Source organism: Syngnathoides biaculeatus, chromosome 1 (assembly GCF_019802595.1).
Source record: "Syngnathoides biaculeatus isolate LvHL_M chromosome 1, ASM1980259v1, whole genome shotgun sequence".
Classification (NCBI taxonomy): Eukaryota; Metazoa; Chordata; class Actinopteri; order Syngnathiformes; family Syngnathidae; genus Syngnathoides; species Syngnathoides biaculeatus.
Window position 1 is genome coordinate 6113955 of NC_084640.1, and position 13036 is coordinate 6126990.

At 40.0% G+C, this 13036-nt stretch overlaps 1 protein-coding gene across 6 annotated transcripts in view; it reads right to left on the minus strand.

Moving 5' to 3' along the window:
• Positions 1 to 13036, minus strand: part of anln (anillin, actin binding protein) — a 103017-nt gene that overhangs the window by 69210 nt on the left and 20771 nt on the right. For all 6 annotated transcript variants that reach the window (XM_061843268.1, XM_061843536.1, XM_061843360.1 and 3 more), the window contains 3 exons: positions 6439 to 6530; positions 6207 to 6257; positions 4799 to 4907 (listed from right to left, as the gene is read on the minus strand). In XM_061843268.1, the coding sequence (XP_061699252.1) occupies positions 4799 to 4907; positions 6207 to 6257; positions 6439 to 6530 (252 nt within the window). The remainder of the gene's footprint in view (positions 1 to 4798; positions 4908 to 6206; positions 6258 to 6438; positions 6531 to 13036) is intronic.

The window sequence follows — 13036 nt, forward strand, 5'->3', positions numbered from 1 at the left end:
AAGAGCACTCATGGCAAACTATCTTACCCCGGCACACTGTTTGGGAATCACTGCTCTTATCAACAGTGTGTCGGAACAGTTGAAAGTCCGATACCATTTATTGAAATTTTTTTGTTTTCAAAAAACAAGATTTGATATGATGCAAACATTAGTCTCTGGATACTTTTTTTTTTTTTTTTTTTTTTTTTTTATAAACTGCATCGGCTTTTCTGTGTGATTTTTCAAAGTGACTAAGTTGTGACAGGGAAGTTTAATCCCTTTTGGAAATTCAAGGTCGATAGGGTTTGCGCTGAGTGAGTTCAAGTGAAGTCTTGAAGCTATGAAATGCAATAGACGTCTGACAGAAAAGGCAGAGTGGCTTGCTATTGTGCTCTTTTGCCTTTTTCCCTTCATTAAACTGCATTTTTTACTGGCATTTTGAGAGGAAAATTGACAAGTATTTTCTCCAAAGATCATCATTCAACTGGGAAACTCAAGCTATTTTGATTCAATGCACATGCCAGTTTTGCAAAAATACCATGCTAACAGTTCCTGCTGCGGTCATATGACCGTGTTCAGAAGACGCAGGGTAGGCATATTCTCCGTGCCGAGGTCATCCTGCTACTACGTACGGCATTCAGCAAACGAACTTTAAGGTCAGATGGTGGTGGACTTCGAAAAAATGATAGAATTGGCAGTGGTGAACACTTATTTCCAGAAGAGACAGGAACATAGAGAGATCTACAAGAGAGGAGGTAGAAGCATGCAAGTGGATTATATTTTGTTCAGACGATGTAATCTGAAGGAGGTTACTGGTTGTAAGGTGGTGGTGGGGGAGAGTGTAGCTCGACAACAGGACGGTGGTGTGTAGGATGACTCTGGTATCAGGCAGGAAGATTAAGAAGACAAAGGTAGAGCAGAGAATCAGGTAGTGGAAGTTGAGAAAGGAAGAATGTTGTGTGGCCTTTCAGAAAGAGGTGAGACAGGCTGTAGATCAGGGGTGATCAATGCGTCGATCGTGACAGACTGGTCGATCACGAGGCATTCTTGGTCGAGCGCGGGACGGCATGGCCAAAAAAAAAAAAAAAAACAGCCAATGGTCCTTCTAAACTGCGTGTATGACCAATTGTGCACCATAGATGCAGTCTCGCAGATATTCTGCGTTGCAAATTGAAAGTATAACATGCAGCTATTTAGTTTGTGGCATTTTGCAATGTGATTCAACGAGTGAGAGATGACTGGTTGTTACATCCAATGGCACAATTCACATACATACCGTAAAAAATTAAAAGAAGCCACTAGTTTCTTTTAGGCAGCACACGGAACTCTCTCGAACAACGACCGCTGCACAGCCACAGTCTCTTTTCCTAGTTTACCTTACAACCACCCGCTCCCCCTATTAAAGACATACACTCATAATTGGGAATGTTAAAGTACTTACACAGCCCATCAATGTGTTTTATAATGGTCGAGATTATTCCTTTTCCGAGTGGGAAAGGTCTGGTCTGAAGCCAAAGTAGAAAGTGCAGAATGAGATGGTGTGTAATTTTAAAATTCCACCTTGCCACAGCCTGACGCAGGATGAAAGCAGATAATACAGTGCACAAAAAGCTAATTCTGTATTTTAAACATAGGAGGCAACATAACAATAACCTTAAAACGGTTTTAGGAGCATCCCCCCATCCGCTTGTCCTGTCCACCCCAGACAATCTTACCGATTGTCTGAAATTTTCATCGTAGTTGCATGTCCACTGTGAGAGAGATAATCTAAAAAGAAAAATCTATAAATCATGTATGATTTTTTTAACGATTTATTTGTGTGATACAGCTGCAAATGTGTATTTGAACGTCTGTCTATCAGCTAGAATTCTGACTCTCAAAGACTTGTTGGTCCGCCTTTAAAAGTCCACCTCCACTCCATTTATTATCCTGAATCAGATGCACCTGTGTGAGGTCGTTAGCTGCATAAAGACACCTGTCACATACAATCAGTAAGACTCAAACTTGTAACATGGGCAAGACCAAAGAGCTTGGTGAAAAAAGGTCCACTGTTCAGAGTGCAAGATGCAAGATATCACCTCGTGGGGTCTCATTGTTCGTTAGAAAGGTGAGGAATCAGCTCAGGACTACACGACAGGACTTGGTCAATGACCTGAAAAGAGCTGGGACCACTGTTTCCTAGGTGACTGTTGGTAATACACTAAGACGTCATGGTTCGAAATCATGCATGGCATGGAAGACTCCCCTGCTCAAACCAGCACACGTCAAAGCCCGTCTTAAGTTTGCAAATACTCTTTGGATGATACAGAGGAGTCATGGGAGAAGGTTTTGTGGTCAGATGTGACCAAAATGGAACTTTTTGGTCATAATTCCACTAACTGTGTTTGGAGGAAGAGGAATGATGAGTTCCATCCCAAGAAGACCATCCCTAATGTGAAGCATGGGGGTGGTAGTATCATGCTTTGGGGTTTTTTTTCTGCACATGGGACAGGACGACTGCACTGTCTTAAGGAGAGGATGACCGCGGCCATGTATTGTGAGATTTTGGGGAACAACCTCTTTTCCTCAGTCAGAGCATTGAAGATGGGTCGTGGCTAGCTCTTTCAACATGAGAAGCACACAGCCAGGAAAACTAAGGAGTGCCTTCGTAAGGTTCTGGCGTGGCCTACCTAGTCTCTCGACCCAAACCCAATAGAAAATCTTTGCAGGGAGCTGAAACTCCGTGTTTGAAACTTGTTTGATCTAGAGATCTGTGTGGAAGAGTGGGACAAAATCCCTCCTGCAGTGTGTGCAAACCTGGTGAACAACTACAGGAAACGTTTGACCTCTGTAAATGCAAACAAAGGCGACTGTACCAAATATTAACATTGGTTTTTTTCAGGTGTTCAAATGCTCATTTGCAGCTGTATCACACAAATAAATCGTTAAAAAACAATCGTCTTTTTAGATTATCTCTTATTGTGGACATGCACCTACGATGAAGATTTCAGACCCCTCCATGATTTCTAAGTTGGAGAACTTACAATATATCATGGTGTTCAAATACTTATTTTCTTCACTGTAAGACCTTATAACTCGCAGTGCATGTCAGAGCATAAGAGAAAAATACGGTCAAAGAAACTCCCTGAAGAGCTCAGAGATCGGCAATGCATAGAGCAAGACAACGTCATCAAAAACAATTTTGCTGCAGGTCAGGTTCCTAAGAGTGCAGTGGGCTCCGTAATTCTTAAATGGAAAACCTTTGGGATGATTAGAACCCTTCCTAGAGCTGGCCATACGACCAAACTAAGCAATCGGCGGAGAAGAGCCTTGGTGAGAGAGGTAAAGAAGAATCCGAAAATCACTGTGGCTGAGCTCCAGAGATTCAGTCGGGAGATTTGAGTAAGTTCAAGAAAGTCAACCGTCAATCTGCAAATCTCCACCATTAGGGGCTTTACTACAGAGTGGCCAGATGGAAGCCTCTCCTCAGTGGAAGACACATGAAAGCCGCCATGACGTTTAAAAAAAAAAAAAAAAAAAACCTTCAGGACTCAAAGAAGCTGAGAAATATGATTCTATGGTCTAATGAGACCAAGACAGAACTTTTAGGAACTAAGTGGCATGTGAGACTCACCAGTTGTCAGTTTCTCTGAATTTTACTTAAACAATGAATAGTCAACATGGAGGTTATGTGAAGGCCCTAGCTATTTGGTAGCCATTTTAGTCGTTTTTGTTGGCAACACGTAGAAACAAATACAGCTTTAGATATAAAATTTGTTTCGCGGCTAAACTTGCGCTTGATCTGGCAAACTTTCAATACAATGCCCAATGGAGTCACTTCATTACAACTGCCCGATGGCTTCGCTTGTACATTGTAAGTGAATTATATTTCCCAAAGAACTGAACACAAAGAATCAATCCTAATCTAATGTGTGAAATTTATTCAGGACATTTTTGCTCTCCGTAGTTCGGCAAACATAAAATGTTGTTTAAGTTACTGTTTTGTAAAACACTTGTTTTATTTTATTTCTCTTTGAAAAATATTCGTTACATCTTAGTTTTGTTTTTTTTGTAAGATTTTGTTAACTATGAAAACATTGCTTGTGACAAACTCTCTAGTTCACAATGCCTCCAAAGTGCTGGGCTGAAGTTGAAACGTTCCCCGAGCACCCAAGCTGAAGAGGAAGATGTGAAATGAGAGGATTGTTCAAAATGGGAGCTCCATTCACTTTGTGGAAAGCAGATTGAAGAAAAACAGCCTGGTGACGATGAGGAAGAGGAAGTTGATGGATCGGCAAAGAAGTAAAATTTTGGATATAAGCAATTAAACAACTGTTGTGTATATGAGAGAGCAAATAAAATGTATACTTGGGTTGACAAAGCTTGCAAAGACGGATAGCAGCCGCCCCCATGCTTTTATCATTTGAAATTGAAACCCTAATTAGCGTTTTTTTCTGTAGACTGAATCAGCAATCAAACATAATTTGAGGGTAGTAGCTGTCGTTCATGTGAAAGTACAATGTAAGGTATAATATAACCTTGCACAAAGTGAAAACTAAGCAAGCTGTCATTTTCCCTTAACAGTTGTCATTTTGGAGGTGCCGGGATTGTGCTTGAGAGCTAGCAGTTTCATTTTGTTGAACAAAAAAATATATCTAATGTACTTGTTTGTGAAATATGGACCATGAAGACTGAATTCTCATTTAAAATAAATTACAATAAAATGAGTATTTGAAGTGTCTTTTTACCCATTGTAGATAAAAGAAAAAAACCGCAAAAACTAAACTTTTTAAAAAAAAAAAAAAAGGGGCAATTCATAATCTGAAATTATTGTGAATACCTGGAGGAAGACCCTTTGCAGCAGTTTCCGCATCCTCAAAAAGTGATTTTGCTTCATCTTTTGGCTGACACAGGGCAATGTTGCTCTCCACAGGTTTGTCAAAGCATTCCTTTAAAAAAAAAAAAAAAAAGATATAATATTGTACTGAAGAAATGAAACCAACACTTAACACAAAGCATACAATGTACTACAGATACATACTGTGTATATCGACTATACTAGAGATGAAGAGAAATGAAAATTGACTTAAACCAAAAACTGAAACTGAGGAACCCAGTTCCAAAACATAAAACATGGGGAAAAAAATGTCATTTTTTAGATGCTCATTTTATCTCCAAAAAAGCAACACAAAGCATCCATCTATTTTCTTAGCTACTTATCTTCACAAGGGTCGCAGGGAGGGCTAGAGTCTATCCCAATTGTCAACGGGCAGGAGGTGGGTTACACCTTGAAATGGTTGCCAGCCAATTGCAGGGCACACAGAGAAACAACCGCACGAACAATCACATCTAGGGGCAATTTAGAGTATCCAATTAATATTGCATGTTTTTGGGATTTGGGAGGACACCGGAGTGCCCAGAGAAAACCCATGCAGGCATGGGGAGAACATGCAAACTCCACAATGACGGGGCCGGGATATGAAAAAGAACTGTGAGGCCAACGCTTTCCAGCTGCTCCACCGTGCCGCTTTAAACAAAAAGGAATTTACATTAATTAAAACGAAAATACATTTACAAACCAATGTATTGCAGCAATTTACTCTATAAATGTACTAATTTGCCTTCTATTTTGCTCTGAAATCTTGGCCAATAAGCCGTAAGTGGGTTATCGCATACGTGGTTATAGAAAGACCAATGTGACTAGTGTATTGGACCACACAATCACTGATTTTAGTGATGATCAATCATCTTTGTTAATAATGTGTGTTAATGTTACGAGTAGTTTTGTTGAATGTGTTGAACATTTATGCTAATTGCAGTTATATCGTTAATTGATGGCACTGTGGCACTTTGTCAGTATCAAACTGAGTGTAGGGTGTGTGTAATAAAGTGACATTGCAGTCAATTCAACTGGATATTTAGCAATACTCTATAAGGCATTGCCTGTTAACAGTAAATGTTAATTTACCTACGATAAATGCGTGTGCCAGCCGTCAGCATTAAACATGAAAAGTGTAATTCACATGACATGTTATTTCAGTAATGTCAGTAAAAAAATGTTTTTCAGTCTGAAACATGTTTATCACTAAACAGTGGGGCCCCCTTACATACAAATATACTGTGTGGTTGCGCATGCGCACATACAAAAACATACACAACACGCAAAAACGCATGCGTGCGCACACACACAAAAACACATGCAAACAAATACACACACATCAACACAAACACACAAACATGGTTAAAACCTTGAGGTCTGTGGATTTCTTGGTTTCCCGAGCCATCTCAGATTCACGCTCCTGGAAAGAGGAGGAAAGGATTATTGTGAATTTAGTGTACGTCTTTGTGATATATATAACCCACACCGTATTTACCCACCAATTTTTGTTTCTGGGTTGGATCAGATGTGGTCGTTTTTAATGTTTGGCCTGCAATGAGCCTGTTTTGTACAAGTTTATGTGGTGTAACCAAATGAATTACCTTGGATAGCTGGTTGCTTCCGGCTGCTCGGGAGATTGTGCGCTCTTTGCATCTCTCATCAAACCGGTCCAGGAAAGACTTTACCTGAACACCTGTTGGCCGTAGCAGGTGGAAAAACAGTGTTACATGATGTGAAGGAAATTATATAAATCAACAATCTGGATTTGCATGAAGTGAGCATTTCCGTGCAAATCGTGTACCTTTAACACAAGTATACATTAATGCAAAAAACATTTTAAGCTTGAGCTACCGCAAAATAATGACAAAGGGTGCAATTTTATATATATATATATATATATATATATATATATATATATATACACATACACACATACATACACACACACACACACACCACACACACACACACTGTATAAAAAAAATATAGGCACACACACACACACAATATGAATACACATATATACAGTATATCAATACACACACATATATACACTTACACAAATATATACATAATACATATATACAGTTGAAGCCAGAAGTCTACATACATTGCACAAAAACATTGCATTTTTTTGTCTCACTGTCTTAAGTCAAATCAGACAGTTCAGTCAGTAGAACCAAAATTATTGCATTTTGTTGAAAGCCACATTATTGAGACAGATTTTCTTGGGGCTATTTAGATTATTTTCTTCAAGGTTAAAAGTTTAGATACATTTCCTTAGTATTGCGCGGCATTTCCTTCAAACTGCATGTCTTTGGTCATACATTTTGGTTAACCTTCCACAAGCTTTTGAGAGTACATGCTGGAATCCTTGTCCATTCCTCCAGACAGAACTGGTGTAACCAAGTCAGATTTGTCGATTTCCTTGCTCACACACGTATTTTCAGAACTGTTCACGTATTCACGATTAAGATCTGGGCTTTGAGATGGCCACTCCAACCAAGACATGGACTTTATCATCCTCAAGCCACTTTTAAACCATTTAGGCAGTATGCTAAAGGTCATTGCCCATTTGGAAGACCCATTTGCGCCCAGGTTTTAGGTGCTTGGCAGATGTCTTGAGATGCTGCCTTAGTATCACCATGTAATGTTCTTTCTTCATGATGCCATCTATTTTATGAAGAGCTGCAGTTCTTGCTGCAGCAAAACAGCCCCACAACATGATACTGCCAACGCCATGCTTCAGTCTGTATTGTGTTCTCACATCTACAAAGCTTCCCCCTTTTTCCTCCAAATATAACTGTCATGACACCTTAACAGCTCCATTTTAGTTTTATCAAAACGCAGGACATGTCTCCAGAAGTTAAGATCTTTGTTGGTGTATTTTTTACAAACTGTCATCTGTCTTTTTAGGAGTAACAGCTGCATTCTCCTGTGTGGCCTTTCATGCATGGCTAGTTTCACTATGGATAATGACACATTCCGACCAGCTTCATCCAGCATCTTTACAAGGTTTTTAGCTTTTGTTCTGGTGTTGATGAGCACATTTTGGACAAAAACACAGAGCCCATCTCCTTCCCGAGTAATGTGATGGCTGGACATTTCCATGTTTATATTTGTGTATAATTATTGAAAAGATGAACGTGGCACCTTCAGACATCGAGAAATTGGACCTAAAGATGAGTGAGCCTTGTTGAGTCCAGTATTCTTCCTGATTCTCAGCCCAATTTCTTTGGATGATTTCCAATATGTTTGAGGTGTGGATTTCAATACATCGGCAAGCGTGCCGTCAAATAAACTCACATATTAGTGAACAGATGGTAAGAAAAATATTTTGATGCGTTTTTGCATAGTTAATGAAACTTCTGGAAATTAAATTAATTAGTGTGGGGAAGTGGTTGAAGTCGCGGGAGAAACCCTTTGGGGTGCAGGTGGGATTGTACTGAGCGTATGAATTACCAGGTGCTGGTCTGTAGCCAGGTCTAATTAGATACTGTCATTACTCTCAGTGGGAATAGTGAATTGTACTCCCCCAGAGCTAGGCATTGGGAAGGGGTTATCAATTAACGCGTGCAACCAGTTGACACTTTTACTTTGTCTATGTTCAAGACTATGCGAGCCTCTGGGACAGTTTTCCCAACTTAAGGTTTAGTGGTTGAAAAACATGGTGTGAGGAGTTAATAGTGGGAGACCATAAAACATTGTTAATGGTGTCAACTTGAAGGGTCAGTTCAACATACATCTACGCCAAGACAAGTTTTGTGTGGCAAATTAGGAACTACTAGAAAGCAGTGTATTATTAATGAGCACTGATTCCATTCCAGGCTTAGGACGCATAACCCCACTGCAGTGATGGCAGATGGCAGCAAGGTATTACTGGGAAAGCAAACGTTTTTGAGCGTTAATTAAAAGTCAAGATTCTAATGTCAGACAAGGCCAGCTGGGATGACGTCATTTGTCAGCTAGTCGAAATTTATCAAATAGCAAATTTATCGCACCGACCACAATGGGGCAGTTGTGCTCTTCATGCGGCAGTTTGACAAGGTGGCAGAGAAACGTGTCCCGTTCTTTAGGTTGGTTCAGCAGCAGACCAGGTATTAGCCAATGAGTAGGGTGACTGTTTCAATTGGAGAGACGTAGACCAGATGGACGAGCATCGTAGAGACAGTAGTCCAATGGAGAACAGTTACAGTTTTTAGCTCTGTTAGTCATTGAGAAACCAGAGATAATTAGGGTGCACCGTTGCAGATGAAAGTCGCGGTCATTGGCTCAAAGCAGTGTCAAAACTTGAATGAACACCTCATGGCAGATGGTGATGTCTGCCAGTGGGTCAATCAGAGCTTTGGTGACATGCTCAAGTACAACTTTCAGGAGGTAAGTTTAGCAGTTTGTTCATCCAAAAGCCATCGGAATAGCAGAACATTGTGAAGCACCATGACGTCACGCGAGTCACGGGCTTCACCTAGGTCTAGTTAGTTGACTAGGACGACACGAGGAGGTGGTGTCCAGCCAGTTACATCTGGCGTAAAAATAGCACAACATTTGAAAAGAACATTACGCCAACAGCGAAGCATGATTAGAAAAATAAAATAATGGTTTTGGAGTGGCCAAGTCAAAGTCTGGCTTTTTTAGGGTCATAACGCAACTACTTTTTCCACAGAGGGTCAGAAAGGTTTGGATTTTTTTTTTTGCATTAATAAATGGAATTGTCATTTGAAAACCGCATTATGTATTTCTGTGGTTTGTCTCTGAGGGAATTACTTTGGAGGGGGCAAACATTTTCACGACCCTGTAGACATACAGTAGTGTCCAAAATAATTGCAGTCCAATGTGACTACCCAGATTAATCCACGTTTTCAGTATATTTATTTATTGCTACTGTCAAACAGGGGGCACTGTGACGCAGCTGTGAAGCGCTGGCCTCATAGTTCTGAGGACCCGGGTTCAATCCCGGCTGCGCCTGTGTGGAGTTTCGATGTTTTCCCAGTGCCTGGGTGGGATTTCTCCGGGCACTCCGGTTTCCTCCCACATTCCAAAAACATGCAACATTAATTGGACACTCCAAATTGTCCCTCAGTGTGATTATGACTGCAGCTGTTTGTCTCAATGTACCCTGCGATTGGCTGGCAACCGGTTTAGGATGTACCCCGCCTCCTGCCCTTTGACAGCTGGCATAGGCTCCAGCACTCCCGTGACTTTTGTGAGGATACGCGGCTAAGGAAATGGATGGATGGATACATGTCTGACAAATTACCAGTAAGTGCAGTACATTCTCAGACAACCAAGCATTCGTGATAGACTCTTAATGCAGCGCAATTGGGCAATTGGCTGAAAGGGGTGTGTTAAAAAAAAAAAAAAAAAACTGCAATTGACTTTACAAACTCAAAACTATTTTTGGAAACTTATGTTTCTAGGATTGATCAATTATTTAAACTTCGAAGCTAATATTTAGTTGTATAACCACAGTTATTTATAACTTAGCTTCACATTTGTGTGGCATGGAGTCAACCAACTTGTGGGACCTTTCAGCTGTTATTCTATTCCAAGATTCCTTAACGACATTCCACAGTTTATTTACATTTCTTGGTTTTGCTTGCTGGTATGAAACCAAATTTGACTTTGCATGTTCACTAGTGTCTTTCAGGTCATTGTCTTGTTGAAACACCCATTTCAAGGGTATGTTCTCTTCAGCATTAAGAAACATGACCATTTCAAGTATTTTGACATGTACAAACCGAGCCATGATGATGTTATGCGATAAATAGGCCCAACACCAGAGTGGGCAAAACATGCCCATATGAAATAATCCCTCGACTTTGTGCATTCTGGATTCACTGTATCACGCTTGTCTTTCAACCCCCTAGCCCCCCAAAAAAGCCAGATCGGCTTAGAGTACGTAATACATTACGTGAAGCAACGCAGACTGATACAAGGTAATGTACATCCCCAGCAAAACATGTGGAACAATGAAGAAAAAAAAAAAGTTTCACAGCGTGACATCGACCAATGAGACCACAAGTAGCTTTATCCTGTGAGCTGATTGGTCGTGAATCATCGAAGCCTCACACAGCAACTTTTCTTGTCCCACCCATTTCCTTGTTGTGCACATTGTCTCGTCCATGCCGTTGACTGGCTCCCAAATGTACTTGTAATCCAGTTAAAAAAAAAAAAATCATAGTTAAAAGTTAAAATAAATAGAGCAATAGCAATTAGGTAATAGGGTTTCTTTATACAAGGTGGTGGAATATTTGTTAAAGTGTGTGCTGAATTTATTTTCTGTAGAAGGAATTTCTATTTCAATTTTCTTAATTCGTGAAAAGAAATACTTTTGTCATTTTACTGTTGTAATCTGTTTAAGAAGGACAGGAAGTGATGTGTGGAGATGCAGGAGAGACACGAGGAAGAAATAAAGGCTGGACCGAGTGCGAGGTACGGGTTGTTGTTTGAAGAGAAAGAAAAGTTAAAGGCGGACATTTATCAACATTGTTCAATGTGTTCGATAAGGACAGTTGACAGTTGAATGGTGATAGTGTGTCGTTTGAGTGGACTACTCAAATCATGGTGTAACGTGGTGGAATTCGCTGCGAATACAGAGGCTAAGTGGATGCATGGAACTTTGCTACGATACTAGCAATAAGCTAACGCCAGCGAGCGAAGCCTGTGTTGGACCACGTGAAAGAAGACGAGGACGCTAGCGATGAGCTAACGCTAGCGTGGCCTGCATTGAAGTACAAGGACAAACCTTTGCAACGTATCAGACCGACATGACTTGGATGAGGCTGGACCATTGGACACAACCCTCGACGTTTGTCACTCCTGCAGTTTGAAACAAAGACATTGGGGTTTGGATTTTATTTGTTTTGCCGGCAAGGTTATATTTGTTTGGGCGCATAATGTAAGTTAAGTCGGATTATCTTTGGTCTGCATTGTGTACCTGTTATGTTGACTTTGTTTATTTGACTGTTTGTTGTGTATACATATTTGATTTTCCATCCTTTATTCTGTTATTAAATGTTCACACTTTTTGTTACATAACCAGGTTTATTATTTGACTACCTGCAAGTCAGTTAAAATAGTGGCCAGTTTTTTTGGTATCTTAATTATTTAAATTAGCAGAACATTAACTTAAAAGAGGAAATAATTCTGAGACCTTTAGAGAGGGATTAAGTGCACAAGCAAAGAGTAAAGTTGTAATGGAAGTTTAGAATAATTAACATTGTGTTAATTGATTAGTTTCTAATTTAGATTGAGGAAAGAACCCAGGTGAGCTACCTCTCGTCAAGGTATTAGATACATACTGTATCTTAGTTTTGCCTTCGTGACAACTTTTTTTTTTTTTTCAACCAGTAAAAGTTTTTGATTATGTTGCTACGATAGCTTAGCATTGTGCCCCAGCGAATGTGGTTTACAATGACAGGATCCTTACGCGCCACCCACCACCAGTTCTTTAGTTAGCAACAGGGTCTGGGCAATGTAGATCGAAGATGAGCTAGACAGGCCGCTGATGTTTACTCTCGATTATAATGGCAAAATTGAAAAAATAAATGCTGTTTCTTTAAGATGCCATGAAAGTCAGCGTATGTACAAATGTGGTGAAAAGTGGTGAAATTGGATGGAGGTTTTTTTGGAGTGAGAAAGGTCTTGTCTCAAGCCAAAAGAGAAAGTGCAGGATGAGATGGTGTGTAATGTTAAAATTCCACCTTCGACAGCCTGATCGAGGACGAAAGCACAGAACACAGTGCACAAAAAGCAAATTCTGTATTTTAAATATAGAGGGAATGCACCTCCACCATAACATAACATCACATGATTTTCATTTACGCCACCGTACTGCCGGTCAAACAAAGCATTGTTTAAAGTTAATTCCATTGAGATGAAACGAAAATGCCTGATAGCATGACACCCCATGTTTTGTTTGTTTTGGATGGGACAGTTAAACATTTAGAAGGTGATAAAGGTACGTGGACAAATTAGATACACTTGGCATAGAGGATCCATTTTTAATGCCGAAGTCGATGTCAATGTAATTTGACTGTTAATCCGCCACCCTTTCTTGGACAACTAGACATACATATGTATTTGGTGAATAAGTCATAGAGATTTACACGGAACAGTTTGAAAGCAAAAACAAATCTGGACGCATACAAATACTTTGTTGCTGGATGGGTCATAGATGTTGTGTCCTGTAGAATTGAA